Raw genomic sequence first — 21,158 nt, forward strand, 5'->3', positions numbered from 1 at the left:
CGTTGCGCGATGCTTGCACAATGACGTCACAGTCGTGCCGCTGACCCATATACGCACACATGCATATGCATATAGTTCGAGATCTGCGGCATGTGATAGAGCGAGAGCGCAACAGCCAAAACATTTACATAGATAAACACACACACTCACACACACACACACACACTAACGCTAGCATAGAGAGAAAACAGGCCGCCCATCAAGTAGTTCGTGTGTGTGTGTGAATGAATATTCAACCTGAGCACACACACGCACACACTCACACACACACCCACGCATGCAGTTTTGTGTTGGCGTTTTGCATAAAACTTCAATTGTTTGTTGACATTTCATGTACATGTATGCGTGTGTGTGCGTGTGTGTGCGTGTGTGTGCTTCCGTGTATGTGCGTGTGTGTGTGTCTGCCTGACCGCTGTCGCCTGTGCTTAATTATCCATATGCACAGATTGTGCTTATGGCAAAATAAAAGGCGGCATAAGCACACACACACACAGACACACATACACGCACACACATATATGCATATGTATGTCACTTGACGTGCGACGCTGACGTCATGCGCAATGCAACATGCAACACGCAACGCGACACGCATGCAGCATAACCTCAAAGCTGAGTTTGTTAGCATCGCGCCTAGTGAGTCGGCCTAGTGAGTCGGCCTAGTCAGTCGCAGCCGTTGCCGCTTGGCCAAGTGTTCGGCTCAGTTGGCATCTCAATTATGCGGAATTGCATTTCGTTGCCTCACACTGACGCCCACGCCTGGCACGCCCATCGTGTCTGCGGCAAGTGGAGCTGTGTATCTATGCGAGTCATCAAATATGCAATTATGTGGCCAAAATATGAAGCCATCCAAACGCCTTCATGCCATGGGCGTTGGGCGGTGAGGGGATGAGCAGGTGAGGGGGTGAGGCGTGTGCAGGTGCTTTACTAGATTGCTGGTTTGCCTGGCGATTTTCGGCTCGTCTGTCATTTCTTGGACCGCCAACCGTGCACTTACACGCTTAATTAAATACCCCCCCGTCCGCCCACCGTCCGCCCACAAGCAGGCAACATGCCATGCAACAACGCCTCGACAGCCAAAAATTGTGAAAAAAGAAAGTGGAGCGGCATCTGCATCTGCCCCACGGCCGCATATACCCTACGTGTGATGGTCGATGAATGAATCCATACTCATTTAATTTCTTTTTGTCTCTTGCCCCTTAAAGTTAGTATCCAAAATAACCACTTGAGGTAGTAAAATTAGTAAATAAATAAAATTACAATATTACAAAGTTCTCTGGATTATTTGCTGTCAGCTGTTTAGCTGCATTTGTTTCACTCTGTTCCATTCCATTTTCATTCATAGTGATCATTGATCAAGAACTCACATTGATCAAGTTCATACATACATAGAAAGTCTTTAATTAAGCTTTTAATCAATTTTTCCACATTTCAAGCTACTATATCAATCAATCAATACGACATAGATTAGTCGAAAGTAATTTGATTAGTATATTTTAAAAACCATTCGATGCGAATATGAAGACAAACATAATTTTTACTAATTTATTTATCTTATTCATATTATTTTATTTCAATGGATTTCATTTTTTTTATTTTCTTTAAATATTATTTTATCTCCTTTTTAAAAAAAAAAAAATTTATATTATTTTATTTCAACCTTTTTAAAATTATATATTTTATTTTCTTTCTTTTTTTATATTTATTGCTTGTTTTTATTTTCATTTTTTTACTATTATTTCAAGAACATGTGCTCTGAACAAAAATGAACAGTAACTCGTGTTTCATTAAAATAATAGTGGCTGTTAAGTTAGGAGAAAAACTATTTGTCATTAGACTTAATTTCATGTATAATACTTAACCCTTTTATTTTTCTATTTTTTTTTTTTTCAATTTCATTATAACTATTATTATAATCTATAGTTTTTCTTTTCTTTTTCTTTTTTGTTGGATATTTAATTGAAATTCTCTTGCATTCTATTAAGGCTGTGCTCCTGCGTCGCATGGAATCAATGCGATGCTGGCACAGCTTCAGAATTAATTTAATATTTGAACTACCAGCCCCAGCTCTGGTTTGATCATTACTCTCTTGACTTGGCCAGGCGTCGTACTTCAGCTCGTTCTCATATCTCTTCCTTAGCTCCTCTGTAGTTTATGGCTTAATAAATGTTGAGCTATTGTAGGATAAGAAGGCAATTTCACTTGTAATTTCAATTAAAGAATTCGACAAAGCTTTGCATGTGTGCAGGGTATCAAAGGACTGCCTGGCCGGACACCCGCAGCTCGAAAAAAGAAAATGAAAACAGGGAAAACAGCTGCACACTGTTGGCAACATCAGCGATAAGGGCGAAAGGCTGCATGAAATTCTTTTGGCTGCCATTTTGGGCACTCTGCCAGCCGTGGCGCCTCCTCATATGCAACGCCTCTTACTACAGCTGCAATATATATGTATGTGTATATTTATATGTGTATGTGTAGCGAGTGGGCATATCTATGTGGATTGTAATACAATTTCAATTACATGTGTAAACATTTATTGCCTTCCTGTACGGCCGCGGGCTCAAGACCAGCAACAGCAACAGCAACAGCTACAGCAAGCGCAGGAGGTAGAGTTATGTGTGTGGGTGTGGGTGTGCGGGTGTGCGGGGGTGTGTGGCATGTGGCGTGTGGCAGGGCATCGGGCCAAAAAGTATTGCTATTTTCCGCCAGTTGAATGCGCATTAAATGGTTTTCAATGGGCCCCGGTATGCCACATGTGACTGCGGTTGGGGTTGGCGCTGGAGCAGTGGCAGGGGCAGGTGCAGGGGAGGTGAGACTGCTGCAGGTGCGGCTTGCCACACTGCATGCCCCAAAAGCCAAAGGCACAGCCAAATGAATAACAACCAAATGGCAAATACCACACAGCCCATCAAATATCAAACATCAAATATCAATTACAGCTCAGCATTTGATTTGATTGCTGCATAATGCATCTCGTGCATATTTCATTCTGCATACGAAATTCGCCCAAAACAAATTCCAATTTATGACATTCATTTTTATAGATTGAGTTGACAAACAGCACGAGCAAAGCAAGTATACGAAATATTTGTACAAAAATATGTGACAAGCACAGACGATTGTCAAAGTGCTTCAGATCAAGCATCAGCATTTGCTTTGAGTTTAGCTTCAGCTTTAGCATCAGCTTTAAATTCAGTTTCAGCTACAAATTCAGTTTCACATTTTCCTGCTGCTGTGGACTCTCAAGCAAATTTAAATACATAATCCAATTGGCTCATTCGATGGGAAATATCTGTGATTTTCATGAGAGTTAAGTACTTGTAAATACTTTTTAAGCCGCAGCTCGGGGCTGTCGCCCAAAGAACCTATAAGAGTGAGTAGCCCAGCCCGAGTCTTAACTGGCTGGCGGGCTGGATTGCCTCTCTGTAGTCAAATAAATCCGACAGGTTTTCCCTGCGCGTCGCTTGCGACTTTTGGTTGGGCTTAGCGGCAGATGCTGGAGAAAGTATCTTTAATTGGGGCGCAGTGGTGGCAGCGACATTGCTTAGGCCACAGATTTACACAAACCATACAAATAACAGCTGGCTTAACCAGCTTCATCTCCTCCAGCTAAAAAATGGCTGCATCAGTTGGATTGCTCACGTTTGTTGTCGCATTCCCAATGAATTCTGTGTGGATACGCTGCTTAAGCTAAGGCTAAGCAGTTCCTTGTCTTTGGCCCGATCTGCTTTATTCATCTCCGTCGCTCCCTCCTTAGAAGTAGAAATCAAGGCAATTAGGGTACAAAGTGAGAAAATTATATGAAGAAAGACAACGTAAATATCTCTTTCTTTCTCGGTAGGACCTACTCACGATACTATTCTGTGTATTTACTGCGATCTCTTTTGTATCCATCTTTCTCTTTTCATCTTTCTCCTCTATCTGTGTTTGCTCATTCCATTTCTCTTTCACATTCTGAGAGTCTTAATCTATCCTATCTTTCTCTCTCCTTGGTTCTCTCTCTCTCTCTTATCTATTGTTATTATCCTCTTTTTTATTTATCCCCTCTATATATCTATGTACTCTTTTCTATACGACCTCTACTCTACTTTTCTCTCCCCTGCATACGAACTTTCTATTCATTCTCTCTCTCTGTCTCTCTCTTTCTCTCTCTGTCTGTCTCTTTCTCTCTCTGTCTCTCTCTCTCTCTTTCTCTCCCTCTCTTTCTTACCCTCTCTTTCTCTCTCTCTATACGATTCTTTGTCATTCCCTCGTTGTCCCTCATTTTTGTTCTTTCTTTCTCTCTGTGTCTCACTCTTCACATTTTTTTGCGCTCTCATCTGTGACCATATCTCTTTCGATTTCTCTCTCCCCTATTGCTGTTGACCTCTTACTCTGATTTTTAGAGTAAACACTCTGTCTTTGCACGATATTGTTAATTTAGTGAGCTATTAAGTCAATCCTGCTATGCAAAACATATCTAATTAAATAATATCTTCTGTTTTCATCAACAGGTCTTTGCCCAAATTGAGCAGTCAAGACGAAGAAGGGGGGGCTGGTCATGGCTTTGGTGGCGGACCACAACACTTTGAACCCATTCCTCACGATCATGATTTCTGCGAGAGAGTCGTTATAAATGTAAGTGCCCGATTTGTCCAATCAACTAATTTCTATATCACAAGCATTATTGCTCGCATTCCAGGTAAGCGGGTTAAGGTTTGAAACACAACTGCGTACGCTAAATCAGTTCCCGGACACACTGCTTGGGGATCCAGCTCGAAGATTACGGTACTTTGACCCGCTTAGAAATGAATATTTTTTTGACCGTAGTCGTCCGAGCTTCGATGCGATTTTATACTATTATCAGAGTGGTAAGTGGCCAGCCAGATGGATAGAATACCAACTGAAGTGCCGATCACTTATGTCGAACGATTCTCTAATGTCTCTTCACTTTTACTCTTCTCTTCTCCCACATACCAAATCCTGCATACCACATACCAACATCAACAAACTAACGCCACTACTCTCTATATACAACCTGCCACGCCCATCATACACATACACATACACGCATGCAACACGATTACGATTCGCTTGCGTTTACTTCACAGGTGGCCGACTACGGAGACCGGTCAATGTCCCCTTAGACGTATTTAGTGAAGAAATAAAATTTTATGAATTAGGTGATCAAGCAATTAATAAATTCAGGTAAGCCGGTTGCCCCTTAAATGTACCCAACAGAAACAACAAATTACAAAACTAAAAGCAAAACCTATACAAATTCCTAAACTATTAATGAGAATGCTACGAAACAAGTGAGCATGCTTTAGTAGAAAGTGTCCGACTAAAAAATACCCGAACTAATGCACCTTTGCAAATAACTAGTCAAAAATAATTAACCATATTGGGATTTTAACTTTTAGAATTGAAAAAAAAAATAATAATATAAGAAATTCTTATTGTATTAAATTTTGAAATTAATATGAAAATCTTTCAAAATCATTTAAATAATTTAATTAAAAACAAATGTTTCTTTTATCATCTTTGAGTCGGACATTCTCATCTAAAACTTTCCCACTTGTTTCCTATACAATTAAAAATAAAATGAAAAATAAAAACAACAAACACATATGAAGATTTACACAAAAATTGAAATGCAGCAAAAAGCGAATTGGTTTTGCTCATTGGCGGCAGCTGATTGTTGACCCAAGCTCCTTACCCACAAGGCATGCAACACGGCACCTAGTTACCTGACACACAAGACCGCAAACAGACACACACGCACCCACACACACACAGAAACAGACGAGCAAGCAACTATATACATATATTGCACAGTAGATTGCATACTGTAGAGACCGCAGCAGTATTTGATAAATGCATAATCTGATTAGTTGAGTAGAATTTCAGTTCTACTTCCACTTTACACCTTTGCACACTAAATTATATTAATTGCTATTGATTATTTGAGTATGTATGTAGCATGGGAATTTCCTTGAAAGTGTAGCATTCGAGCATACATATTTCGAAAGTCTCTTGTTATTGTCTATTAATTGTCTTGCATAGTAATATATCGGATGCTATAGTGTATGTGGAATGTGGCATACGAAACATGGCATATATTTGAGTTAAAAAATATACGAAACACGGGAATGGAACATGACAGAAAACAAGCCATGCATAAAAATCATATGGGATATATGAAATGTGGCGTTTGATATTTGCCGAATGAGCCGCAAGTGTTTCGTTATATGAAACAAGAGAATGGAACATGAAAATCATGACATGCGTATACCATACATGTTTGTGATAACGACGTGGTATTTCAATTATAGAGAGTGAATGGAGCTGCTCTTGTTTTGTGTAAAAGTGAAACATATGAAATGAAACAGATTCGTCATGTGATATTTAACTTTATAGAATATGAGAATGGAACATAATAAGTAATATATAACATGTCATATATATATATATATACGAGACATGGTATTCGAAATATGACAAATCCAATATAATAGCTTTTATATATGCATACATACATACACGAAACAAACCCGTTTTGTAATAGGGAAACAAGGGAATGGAACACTAAACATCAAATGTTGCATGCATTCACTCTCCCTAATAGACAAATTGGCTATGATAAATGTAAATTAGGTGGAACAGGGAACATCACATATAGGACAAGGTGTTTATATGCCATATAATAAATATGATTTTGGAAATGAAAGAGGGCAATATACTACCATTAACTATGCAACCAAATGTTATTAATTCTTAATATAATATATTACGGAAATTAGTCTATATTGAAGCACTAAACATGATATATGTTGTACATGATAAATAGTATGTAGCATGCAACTTGGAAGTATGACACTCCTGTTAATAATGTTTACTCGCTCCTTTACCCTTAAGAAACTGGAAGTGTGAGTCATTGGGAACATAAATAGTGAATATTTCACAGAGGGGAGAAATCAAACGTATTTAACTCACAACGTTGGCCCCACGCTCCCCTCACCTGAGCCCAGCTATTCGAATGCCACACTTAAAACCACAATATTGAGTTCATATTATGAAAGGGGAAGTGGCTCACGCACACACACACAGACATACACTTATGGCAGCAATACTTATTGTTATACCTGTTGTTGTTACTACGTACTGAAATCTGTGGCTTCTCATTCAATCGACTTCAGTAGGCAATTATTGAACGTTTTACATACTTTGTGGCTTTCATGCGGATTGAATTAAACAATGGAAATGCACAAAGGACATTCACAGAGAAAGAGAGAAGGACCGATACACACACACACACTGGCACACACACACACGCACACACTCGACAGCTGTACCATGACAATAGAACGAACGAAAGAGTATGAAAGCTCGAGGCCGTTGTCGAATCACTTGTTAATCACTTGACCACCAGCTTAAAATTTTGTTCATACGGCAATGAAAGGGGGCACTGTGGCCAGCGTCGCTCAAGCCAAACCGGAGCAAAGATGATGAGGAAGAAGCACTATGACAAGCCGGAAGTTAAGCGTAGGCTTAAATTGCACCGTATCAAACCTAAAACACAACGCTTCATGTTTATCATTTCAACCTGTTATTGATCTTGCGATTTATCGATGAGCGGTAATCGATAAGCGATTTATTTGAATTAGTGCACTGCAATTGTAGAGCTCCCCAATTGGCTGCCAAACCAAAACGCTGCTTAGGGCCAACTCCAAGACAAGTCGAAATGAGCTTTAAGAAAGCTTCAACACACACACATACACCACATTGCATATACATATACGAATGTCGCTAACAACCGACAATCTCTTATTATCTTCCCATGCAGAGAGGATGAAGGCTTTATTAAAGAGGAAGAAAGACCATTACCGGATAATGAGAAACAAAGAAAAGTCTGGCTGCTCTTTGAGTACCCGGAGAGCTCGCAAGCCGCCAGAGTTGTAGCTATAATTAGTGTATTTGTTATATTGCTATCAATTGTTATATTTTGTCTAGAAACATTACCCGAATTTAAGCATTACAAGGTACGTACCAGACGAGCATAGCACCCAAAAGCTACTCCAATATTTATATCTGATATATCTGATTGTAAATCAATCGCTTGACATATTCCCTGTCTGTGTTTTTGGTTTCTGCTTGTTTTGTCTCTTGCAGGTGTTCAATACAACAACAAATGGCACAAAAATCGAGGAAGACGAGGTGCCTGACATCACAGATCCTTTCTTCCTTATAGAAACGTTATGTATTATTTGGTTTACATTTGAACTAACTGTCAGGTATGAATAACATTAAGTCTTTATTGTTTATCGATAAATCAATATATAAGACCTAGCACCGACCCGGGGCCCCCCGCAATTCAATGGGGACTATATTTAGAGGCGCCTGAATCCTAGAACTTGAGCTAAATTCCTTTTTTCGAAACCAAACTAAATTACTGTGAAGCATTATTAGAACTGTATACAAACCGATGGTGGCTATTCAAGACTCAAGGGGAACTTAAATAAATAAGAAAAATTTGAAGTTTAAAGAAGACCAAGGATAAGATCATTAAGTTTGGCCAAATTACTCATGATATACTTATTATAATATCTAGTTAGATCTTGGCTAAATTACTCGTGATTTACTTATTTTAATATCTAGTTAGATCTTAATAAATTTCATGCAATGGATAGAACATCTTGATATATATATGTAATATATTTGTACGTTTTCTTTTTTTGCTTCTTCTTTTCCACACTGTATTACTCTTAAACATACTATGTTTGTCTCTCGCTCTCACTGTCTCTCTCTCTCTCTCTCTCTCTCTCTCTCTCTCTCCCTCTTTCTTTCTCGTTCTCGCTCTCTGACTCTCATTCTCTCTAAATCTATATCTATCTCTCTGTGTATTTGTGTTTCCTTGACGTCTCTGTCAAAACGCGTTGGTACAATATTCTGTTTCTTTTCTGTTTTATATTTTTTTTTTGTGTTGCGACCGCGCAGGTTCCTCGCATGTCCGAACAAATTAAATTTCTGCAGGGATGTCATGAATGTTATCGACATAATCGCCATCATTCCGTACTTTATAACACTAGCGACTGTCGTTGCCGAAGAGGAGGATACGTTAAATCTTCCAAAAGCGCCAGTCAGTCCACAGGTATGAGATTTTTGTTTGGCCAAAACTGTAAAGCTAAATCACACCCACACACACAGAAACACACACGACAAAACAAGTCATTGTACATATTAAAAAAGTACAAATTGAAAAATAAACTGCATTTGTGTTATGTTTAAAATGTTTTTCTGTTTCGAACAGAAGAAAGAAAATATACAAAATTTCTTTCATACAAAAAAAAAATGTAAAACTAATCTTTTTTCTTCTTTTGATTTTTCTTTTGTTGTTAATAATTAATAAATGAATTGCCTGCTTTGAATTTTATGATTTCACTTTAACAATGATATGAATGTGCTCAACTGCGAGAAACATTGAACATATACATATACAAATACGTACATATATAATCAGCTTATGATTTAATAGCAATGCTTCTGCCTACGTAATATACTTGATATATATACTACTTACCTATAAATGCCTATCCTAGTGCTCTTGCCATATCGTATTACAGTGCGAATCATTGTTGTACATTAACTACTAACTCTAAACTAAACTAAAATCTAATACTCGAAACGATTAATTCGTGGCACACACTTTCTCTCACACACAAACATACATATGCATGCATATATATATATACATTCTCTTTATGCATATATATATATATACACATATGTATTTACATACACCTTATCTAAATGATCTACTTACCAAAACAACCTGTTGCATACATCTCAATCTACAAATCTATAAATAATTATAAATTTTTAGGACAAGTCATCGAATCAGGCTATGTCCTTGGCAATATTACGAGTGATACGATTAGTTCGAGTATTTCGAATATTTAAGTTATCTAGGCATTCGAAGGGTTTACAAATATTAGGACGAACTCTGAAAGCCTCAATGCGGGAATTAGGTTTACTTATATTTTTCTTATTTATAGGTAAGTTAACAACAAAGCAGCCAACAAAACCCAAAAAAAAAAAAAAAAAACTACAACAGCTAAACATATACTCACACACATATACTTTGAATACATATTTTTATACCTAACTGTTAACTTACAACTACAACGACAACTATTTTTGATACTAAACAATGACTTACGACAAGCGACCAATACTCTTATGAGCCCACTCCAAAAACAATTCAGACCCGACCAATTTACCACTTAAGAACACCAGGAAACAATTTTTGTTAAATCCTGCTTTAAAAATACCAAGAAATACAAACAAAAAATACAGCTACAGCAAACTTTTGAATATTTATACATATATAATTTAAGTACATACAAAAAGCCAGCACATTTTTGAACTCCTCACTATTTGTTTAAAACACAAAATACAAATACTCATGAAAAACAAAAACGAAACTTTTGTTCGATTTCAAATCGAGCTAAATGAGTCAATTTATATGCTTTTTAACAATTTTCATTTGTCATTTCAAATATCCAAATCCCACAAACCAAAGCTCCAGATCGCATTCAAGATCATCTTTGAAACGATCGAATGATCTTTTCTGTCTGCCAGTATTTTTGAATAAGTTACCCATATATACTTTTACGTAGGATCCATATGATGAACTATCTATATATACAACATACATATATATAGATATATTTATTTAACCATATACAAGCTAAACTAAAGTAAACAATACATTAAAGTAATCTACTCTACAAGTCTAGTTATTGCTAATTATTACCTAACAACTACAGTATATTTTACGTATACATGAAAATACCATCAAGAATAAAACATGTCTATACAATATACGATCTATACTATTTATATACCTAACTAAACCTAAAACTAAAACTAAAACTAAAACTAAACTAAACTATACGAAACCCAACTATTTAGTATACGAGTAGCTTATATAGATTAAATACCAGATGCAGATACTTAGGCGCCTCTAGAGCGTAATATCTCAATATTTATAGAGAGATATATGATGTATGTGTAATTACCCGCTACAAATATGCATATATATCTACAAATATAGTATATTGTCGTCTACTAATTAGCTTAAGTAATAGTAACAACAACAAATGATCAAAAATCCCGTTTCGATATTTCTTTTCATTTAAAAGTATATTTTAATTTTGATTTATTTATTTATTTTTGGGTCCGGAAAAGACTTTAGCTAGTCGATAACAGTATTGGTATCAGTAAACGTAACATACATACATATCCATTGTATGTATGCCGACTTAAACATATTTTTTCCATCGTCTTTTGGCTAGAAAACAAATCTAATGTCAATGTACTCGAATTTTAGTCTATTACTCCTGATATACTTTGACAGTGTAAAAACACAATTTTTATGGTTTTTATATGAACGCCCCAAACGCTAAAGTCGTTGGCAATTTTAAGGTTCATACGTATTTTGTTGCAGTATAATGCTCTATTTAACTTTAATTCCATCTATAACAATCTATAATCATCTGTACTATATTTTTCGATTCCAGCTTTATTTCATCATCATAATCAACCACTATCCACTTTCATATCTTATAGTCTCTGTCTTTCTTTTCTGCACAAACTGCGCCCAATATGCCTTAAAATTGGCAAACTTCTTTGCGTCGAATTGTCCAAGATGACACAAACCTAAAAAAATACTAGAACATACTAGCAACAATACTAGATAAACGCTAGCAAAATACTAGAAAAATGCTAAAATTCTTAGCAAAAACCTGAATTCAAATGAAAATTTTTCAAAAACTAAAAAAAAAAAAAATATTTTTATAACATATACTCTATCTATAAACATATATATATACTTTGTATTGTTGTTCACGTTTTAACATAACCAAGTTGTTTCGCATTACGTAAACGTAATCGTAATCGTAATAATCGTATTCGTAACCGTACTCGTTATCGTAATCGTTATCGTATCTGTAAACGTAACTTCATCTACGTTGTTTTTGATGTCGTTTCTTTGGCTTTCATTTAGTTTTATAGTTTGTTGTTGTATCCGTTGACTAATAAATACTTACCACTCAATGTATATATGATATATATAGTATATCGCCTACTTAACTATGATAAACAAGAAAAACTAACAAACAAACAAAAAAATAATAATAATAAAAGAAATCAAGATTATCTCAAGCGAGGTCTTTGAGTTTGCGTTCGAGTTGAGTTTTGTCTGTGTTTGACTATCGTTTCGTTTAACATATTTTATTTTATATATGGTGTTCATTTCTTGTGGCTAAAATCAAATGGCAGGATAGTTGGATAAGTACTAGCGCCTGCTATGCATCTCTAATTATACCTACATATAAATACATATATTATTAACTAGTTTAGAATAACTTTACAGAACTCACAAGAGAACGGAAATTCTAGAGCGCTTATGGAGAGATATTTCTTCACTGATGATGCGGCCAAATTGATATGCATAGCAACAACATATTCTCCATATATATATGTTTTATTCTTTTATTTCGAATATCATTTGGCTTGCCGTAGTGTAGTATATATTTAATATACCTATATATATATATATACCTATACATACATATATCATACTAACTAATATACTTATATATGTATTTCGTATTGTACAAAGTAATTATCTAGATAATTTCTCTGTTTTTCTATACAATTATGAAAAAATACCGACAACAAAAATAATACCAAAATATTACTAAATAATGTCTTAATATACTAGATACTATAGTTAGCTGCAACAACTTAGAAGCAATACTAACCTAACATTAAACGAAAAGAGAAGGTCAAGCAAATCGATTGATCGATAGATCGATAACTTGCCATTTGCTTCTCCCGATGATCAGCCTATATACTGCACAAATGTTAGCCAAATCGTAGAGTTTCGGTGTGATCTCAACATTTGTGCACTGAGCCTTCGGTCTGAGCCGAAGATTTTCGTTGTGAGCATTTCCCTTTTTTTCGATTTGTAATATTTTGCGATCTATGAAAAAAAAACACACACACACACACACACTTTTACACACTTATTTACCTGTATAACCTAAAACAACCGACATACACAGACATATCAACTTTCTAAAGCGAAATAAAGAAGTGATCCAACAAGTTTTTTTCAACACTTTTTTCACTTTGCAAAATGTATTTTTGTAACACCTTTTTATAGTTTGTGCACAGAATAATATCAAAGTAAACAAGCCCAATACTCGCACTCTCTCTCTCTCTCTCTCTCTCTCTCCAATCAGTTTTTTTTTTTTTTTTTTAATACACAAACCATATTTTACTAAAAATTTAAATGAGTTCCTAGTCGCTTATAGTCGACTAGCGAGCACTCTACACATACTGTACACTTAAGGCTACTCTCATTCATATATATTTATGTATATATGTTAATATTTATATATTAAACAGTTCCCCAGCAGGTTAAAACGAGCTCAGACCCAAGCAGAAAACTAACTGAAATATACTCTTTCTCTCTATTTATATCTATATATCAACCTCTATGTCTGTATCTCTCTCTCTCTCTCTCTCAACCTATCTGTCTGCCTGTCTTTCCATACCATTATTATTTTTGTCAATATCATAATTTTTGTTTATATTCCACTCAACATATATGTGTATATTAATATATATATATATATATATAATATTTAATGAAACTGAAACTAATCTATCGCCTGATCTCTGTTTGAAATTGCGCCCAGGCGTTGTACTATTCTCATCGGCCGTTTATTTCGCGGAGGCTGGCAGCGAAAGTTCCTTTTTCAAGTCCATACCCGACGGATTCTGGTGGGCCGTGGTGACCATGACTACGGTGGGATATGGTGATATGAGGTACAACTTAAAACTTACATCAACATCTCCAAATCCAAAATTGATAACAATAGCAACAACAAAATACCAACAACAACAAAATACCAACTCTAATAACAACTGTGCTGCCTTATTTGTGTGTCTACTGAACTAACCAAGTTATTAACTGCTCTCCATGTATTGTATAACGCTACAACTACTCTAGCGGTGTCTCTCGCTCTATCTCTATTTCCTTTCTATCTTTCTATCCTCCATCTACCTCTCTCTATCTCTTCTTCGTCCCTCTGTGTCCTTTCTGTCATGTTTTCTTTGTTTATATTTTGTACATGTTTCTGTCCCTTTTTGTATATTATATATATTCATGTCCGCTAAGTTACTCACTGTCCAATGAATATATATTTAGGAGAATAAATCAAGCTCATGTCATTTCTATCTCAATCTTTCTCTACGTCTATCTCTCTCTCTTACTCTATCTCTTTTGCTCTCTCTCTCTCTCTCTCTCTCTCTCTTTCTTTTCCTTCCGCACATTGCCCTGGGAATATTTTGAGCAATAATGTTCACTCAAAAGAGTTATCACATAGCGTTCTTAAAGTTCGTTCAAACTCCCAAACAATGTTTCACAATTGTATTTTTATATCTTCGAGTATCTCCAGTATATCTAAGAGAATAACAATCGCATATGCGGATCATAGAGTTCTTATCAATTCCAAATAGCCTTTCACTCTCTCTTTAATTGTTTTAATATATATTTTTTTATTACAAATCCAAATTTCATTCATCTATCTGTCCTATCTCGGTTCTTATTTAACTGTGTCTCAGATAAATCGGGTATTTTAAGAAGTCCTAACAGCTCGGTATCGTCCGTCATATTCTTCCTGTGCAAATATGTATATATAAATACCTTACTATATATGTCTTAACTGCCTACTACTACTTATATTATATATAACAAGTTCTGTATCTATAACTTTGCTCTGTGTATCCATAACTGTATCTTCTTATCGTATTATCTGTACCTTGTATAGCCTTATTTCTGTTCCTTGTCGTATTTTGTTGTTGTGATCGCTCGTTGTAATCCATGCTCCTTATCGCTCTCTCGCGCTCTCTGTCCTGCTCTTTTCCCTTCACTTTCACTCTGTGTGTCCTCGTCGTCTATATAACGATATCATTACCCAGGCACTTTTTCCATACATAATTTATTCTCTTCATTTTTTAAACATTTTCTTTTAATTAGTGACTTTTTTGTATATTTGTTTTGTTATTTTCGTAGATTTTCGGTTTTTGATTTACTTTCCAGTTCTGGGTTTCGTTTGCTCTTTTGTTACATGAACTTTTTTTGGCATGTTCTGCACATCAATTTTCTCTCTCGTGCTCTCCCATTTCGTTTGTCTCGTTCCCATCTTGATTTTTCCCAAATGTCCCCCAAGCAGAATTATTAACTAACCATCCATAGTCGAATGCCAAACACAAAACATATAAAACACTCAACACTTGAACTCAAATTCATATCGTCATCGTCGTCGTCGTCGTCGTCATCGTCGTCGTCGTCGTCGTCATCGTTGTCGTTCTCTTTATGCTCTTCAGACTGCAATATCACCATATTTCTAGACCCAGGGGCTTGGCACACCGGAAACCAGAATTTGATTAATTGCTCTTGAACAGTGCTGCCCACTCGTTTCTTTTCTGCTTGGGACTGTCGTGGCTCAGTTTATTTTTGCATAGACTCCAAAACTCTCTTTCTACTACACTGACACACATTTCTCTCATTCTAGGCGTCTAACGAACTGAAAAGCATGCTATGCAATGGCGTTGCAGTCATAACTATAAATGTCATAACGTTCCGGCACCGGTTCCGGTTCCGGATTCAGTTGTAAACTTTGTTCCGCTTTGTCCGCTATTTAGCCGGTTCATCAGCTAGTCCGTTAACTCATTGCATAGCACGCTCTACAGAACAGACACACACTCTCACATACACACACACACACATAAATAAATATATATATACGTAGTTACACGTAGAGAAAGAATTATCTGCCGGACCGCTCATACGTATCCAGCCTGAGACTTTTAATCACAGACAAGGACTTGCCCGGACGCCAAGCCGAATCTCCATTATACAAAACTATTTTAATTTCAAATATTTTTTAATTTAACAAAATAAAAAACAAATCAAAAATTTAATAAAAAAAAAAAGAGAAATATTAATTTGATACAGTAAAAAAAATGTACTTATGTTTATGAATTTATCGAGTCGGAACCAATGCAAAGCACTTTCTCCCATCAATTTTTTTAGGCGTCGTACTCTTCTCATCAGCGGTTTATTTTGCGGAAGCTGGAAGCGAAAATTCCTTCTTCAAGTCCATACCCGATGCATTTTGGTGGGCAGTCGTTACCATGACCACCGTTGGATATGGTGACATGACGTATGCAAATCTATACAATTACAATTCTAACTTTTCTGATTACGATTCTGTTTACGTTCGACTTTACGATTTTGTTTTCCATTCTGAGTTTGATTTCCATTACACTTACAACTCTTTCGTTCGTTCAACGTGCGTGCTAATTGCGCTCAAGTGTTGTCATTTACTTATTAACTGTTTCGCTAAGCCAAGCTCTTTAGTTACTTCTTATCACAAACTAACCAAAGCTCACAATACTCAATTAATCCAAAAGTTGAAGAAGAAGAGGCTTTTCAAGATTCGTTTGCTTTCTGCGTTACGTATTCTGATTTTGATTTGCGATTGCTAAACTTGATTTGACTCGTTGCGCTATTACGTTCCATTCCACTTCGATTTGTTTCATTTCCAGTTCCATTTCGTTTCGTTTTGTTTCGTTTCCTTTTCGTATACTCTATATACATACACTTATTTACCTGTCTATGTACCTCTAACTGTCTACTTAATACCAATTTTGCGTTGCCAAAGTATTCTATTACCGTTTCGTTCCATTTCGTTCCGTTGCGTACCGTTCTGTTCTGTTATGGTTCAACTCAACGACAGCCTTAAGCAAAGTCAATTTTCCCAGTTGAATCCAATTGCTCAAAATGTGCCTTTGCCTAAAGCGACATCAATGGAACGAACAATGTTTAGAAACGCTCTATTTAATCAGTTTTTCTATTCATTATCGATGTAACGTTGTGTCGTTGTTTAGTTCACATAAAGTCCAAACTAAGAAACTAGTAAAATAAACCCAGCCACACAGACACACACACTAACACAGACAGAATCATCTCATGCAGTGTCTAGTTATCGATAAATTTACTCGGTAGCCTCATCTGATCTCCATATCAACCTACATGCATTTATATACAGTTGCAGTTGATAGTATTGTATCTAACTCGACTTGCGTATATAGTGCAGCATGCCAAGCCATGCTTGCCGCAGCAGAAACTGCCTGGCCGTGGCTGTAGCGAATCGATCGATTGATCGATAGACAAACCGATACAAATAACACATGTTGCGCAATATTCTTTTAGCTCTGCTCTTATCGAACGCATGCTGCATGTCCCCCATACATATGTATATATGCCAAATGCCTATGCCAAGGAGCAAAATGCCAGAGACACAGACACAGCCACACCCCCACCCAGCTCCCGCCCACCACTCACACACACCCACACACACACATACAGGTACATGCACACGCGCGCACAAAGTTAGTCAGCCGTAACCGTGCCTAATACCCAAGTCGTCAACTCCTAATCCAACGCCTTCAAACTATGCCAAAACAATCTGCCGCTGCTCGTGCAATAGAGCAACCGCTACTTACCACATGCTACTGTCGTCCAAACAACCTAAGACCACCCATCCGCCCCTACGGCCCACGCCCCCGACTAAAAGTTGCGCCTAACTTTGAGTAGTTCTGGCACATTTCGTAACACACACACATAACCAAACACAACTTTCTGCTTTCTCTCTCTCTCTATTTACCTGTCCTTTGTCTAGCTCTCTCTCTCTCTCGCTCAGTCTATCTCTATCTGTTCCTATCACTCTTGCACCCTGTTTAACACGTAGTGCACCTGTATAACTCGCCCGTTATAATGTTATATTGCATATGTATATACACACGCGCACACGACACACCAATACACTCACACATATACAGACAACTATGCCGTTATATATGAATATATATTTATATATAACAACAACCACAAAAAAAGGAAACCCTAACCCAAAGCCTATGCAAAAACAAAAATAAAATAAAAGTAAAAATATTATAAAACCAAACAACAAAAAATTTATATATATAGAATTCACCAAAAACCACTCGTAACGCTACTCGTTCTAAGTGTTGTGCCTAATTTCGAGTACTCTTTGCTAAACTATTATTTCGTTTTACTGTTTCTACTGCTATTGCCTATAACCAAATATACTCGTATCTGTATACGTACATTATCTATAATGCAATCGAAAAATCCAAGAAAAGACAATATATTTATATACATATATATATATTATATATATGTTTTATATATATATACATTATATATATGTATACAATATAAGCAAAAATGTATCTCAAGCATAACCAAAAAACTAAAATTGACAAAAAGAATCGATAGTTTTACTTTACATTTCTTATATATTTGTATTTTCATTTTATTTATCGTTCGTTCGATAACATCGCTCGCATCATCCAAAACAAACAAACAAAAATAAAAAAAATCAAATCTATTTATATATATATATATAAATATATATATCTGCATATATATATCTATACCTCAAATCAATTTAACGACAAAACAAATCAAATCAAAAATTATAATCGTAATAAACAACAAAAAACAAAACAACTCGCTAAAAAAACCAATAAAAATCCAAAAATATATCACCCGATAATTAACCTCAACCAAACACCCAAAAAATTCAAATGGAAAATTCATGGAAAATTGAATAAAAATTGGAATTTGAAAATCAAAAACAAAAAACGCATTGAAATTCGTTTGACACACGATATGCAAACCAACTGAAATGAAATGATATGAAATTGATATCGATCACGATAAACGATAAAAACAGACCCGTCGGCGTTTGGGGCAAAATTGTGGGATCATTGTGTGCGATCGCTGGTGTGCTGACTATCGCACTGCCCGTACCGGTTATCGTCAGTAATTTCAATTACTTCTATCACCGCGAAACGGATCAGGAGGAGATGCAGAGCCAAAACTTTAATCATGTTACTAGTTGTCCATATTTGCCAGGTACATTAGGTAAGTTGAAATGTGCACTGTGCCTCGAACATCTTCCACTCTACTACTCGATATCACAATCACATTCGACTGGACGATTGCCAAGTAAAATCACATCAACTACACACATAGACACACACACTAGCAGATACAATAAACTCCACTTGTACTCGTAGACACACACGCACACGCCCACGCACACACAGATACAGATACAGACACAGACACATACATACATACATACACACAGTCGCCTGCATATCTACTGAACACTGAATAGAATCCAATTTGAATAAAAATAGAAACATTTACGAAGAAAGAACGAATCGTAGGCATTAGACGTATGCTTGATGCGTCGGCGTTGCCGTACTTGGCGAATCAGTGTTGCCACCGAGGCAACACTGGCAGCGGTGCGTGCAGCACGAACGCATCACCGCACACCGTCTTGCCAAATGTGCGCACAGGTGGCAACGCCCGGGCGCTCGCATCGGGCAACACTGTGTACTGTGCATGGACCTACCAAATACGTACCTTACACGTACTGTGTGTTTTGTGTGTAAACAATAAATACAACAAAAGCATTTTTGTAATTAATACATTACAACTGTATGTGTGATCTCCTCTTTCTCTCTTCTCTCTCTCTCTTCTTTTTGTTTCTCTCTTTATTCCGTCAAATCGTAATGCAAATTCGATCGATAACTCTATCGATATCGATATAACCTCAACCTGAACCTGAAAAAAAAAACAATCAAATTATATGAAATAATTACCAACAATCCGATAACCGTACCGTCATCCAATATTCTATATGTGTATTGCCTTTTTCTACCCATCCCCACTTCCCAAACGTATCCAATTCGATCCATGCCTCTCCCCTCCATTATCCATCCACGCTCGATGTCACTGTAACACACACCCACACCCACACACACACACACCCACATACAAACAAACATACGCACACTCAATTTTGTTAAACACTGCGACAACTACAACTATAACAACAACTACAACAACTACAAACAACCAACAAACAAACAAACAACGTTCAACAACACTAAACAAATGCATAAAACTACAAGTAGGTCAACACTTGAAGAAATCATCGTTGTCCGAGTCCTCATCGGATATGATGGATTTGGATGATGGTGTTGAATCGACGCCAGGATTAACTGAAACGCATCCTGGACGCAATGGAGCAGCTCCATTTTTGGGAGCCACACAGATGCAACTGCAGCCGCCGCCAGCGCAGCAGCAGCAGCAGCAGCTACAGCAGCTGCAACTGCAGCAGCAGAACGGCTTCAAGCAAATGCAGTCAACAATAAGCGTCAGCGCAGCTACGGGCAGCGCCGGGAGCAGCCTCACAATGAGGCACAACAATGCGCTCGCTGTTAGCATCGAGACCGACGTTTGACTACTGGGTAAGTGTTCGCTTTGACTCACTTACACACACACACACACACACACCCTCTCTCTCTCTATCTCTCTCTATGTCTGTCTGACCCTCTTCCCCCTTCCTCTCTCTCTCTTTCTACCTCCCTTTCTCAGTCATTCCGAAATAAAAGAAAAGATTCCCTTTGACTCCCCACTCAATTCATATATGTAAAGCATTTCACATGCTTATCTAGAGCTATATTTCTATCTTTTATCCCTACCCTCTGTTTTTTACTCTTTCTCTTTTTATCTCTCTCTCTCTCTCTCTCTCTCTCTGTCTCTCCATCTCTCTGTCTTGAGCACAACTCTTGATTCCTATTTCGCTTGCACAAATATCCAAATTTCAACAAATTGTGTACCATAGAAACTTTAGTATGATGTTAGCTGAATGTGAGATTTACCAACACTAGAATTGTGGGCAGCTTAAAGCGGTTAACCTTGTAGTATATTCATCAATATTGACCAGAAGCTAGCAAATATGTTCGATACTCAAAATACAAATGGAATTTTCTATTGGGCTCTAAGAGTGTTGCTATGATAAATCGGGTAAAGCAGCACATGTCGATAAATTTGGCAGCAATGCAACACAACTAACGTCATACAAAACTCAATTTCACAACTCAATCACAATGATGCTAGCTAAATGTGATATGCAATACTAAAAATACTTTCA

The 21,158-nt window shown here is 36.7% G+C and overlaps 1 protein-coding gene across 10 annotated transcripts in view; it reads left to right on the forward strand.

The window, feature by feature from the left end:
- Sh (Potassium voltage-gated channel protein Shaker) overlaps positions 1 to 21,158 on the forward strand; it is a 165,296-nt gene that overhangs the window by 134,878 nt on the left and 9,260 nt on the right. For 4 of the 10 annotated variants that reach the window (XM_089265095.1, XM_089265096.1, XM_089265089.1 and 1 more), the window contains 10 exons: positions 4,494 to 4,617; positions 4,682 to 4,850; positions 5,091 to 5,187; positions 7,826 to 8,021; positions 8,152 to 8,273; positions 8,977 to 9,130; positions 9,863 to 10,034; positions 16,151 to 16,280; positions 18,882 to 19,072; positions 20,137 to 20,472. In XM_089265095.1, the coding sequence (XP_089121221.1) occupies positions 4,494 to 4,617; positions 4,682 to 4,850; positions 5,091 to 5,187; positions 7,826 to 8,021; positions 8,152 to 8,273; positions 8,977 to 9,130; positions 9,863 to 10,034; positions 16,151 to 16,280; positions 18,882 to 19,072; positions 20,137 to 20,465 (1,684 nt within the window). In that variant the 3' untranslated portion in view covers positions 20,466 to 20,472. Of the gene's footprint in view, positions 1 to 4,493; positions 4,618 to 4,681; positions 4,851 to 5,090; positions 5,188 to 7,825; positions 8,022 to 8,151; positions 8,274 to 8,976; positions 9,304 to 9,862; positions 10,035 to 13,748; positions 13,879 to 16,150; positions 16,281 to 18,881; positions 19,073 to 20,133; positions 20,473 to 21,158 lie in introns of those variants that run through there. The other 6 variants (XM_089265094.1, XM_089265087.1, XM_089265088.1 and 3 more) reach the window with 4 other exon arrangements.

The sequence above is a fragment of the Drosophila navojoa genome, chromosome X (genome assembly GCF_054131105.1).
Source record: "Drosophila navojoa isolate 15081-1374.11 chromosome X, UAZ_NAV_1.0, whole genome shotgun sequence".
In the NCBI taxonomy this organism is placed as follows: Eukaryota; Metazoa; Arthropoda; class Insecta; order Diptera; family Drosophilidae; genus Drosophila; species Drosophila navojoa.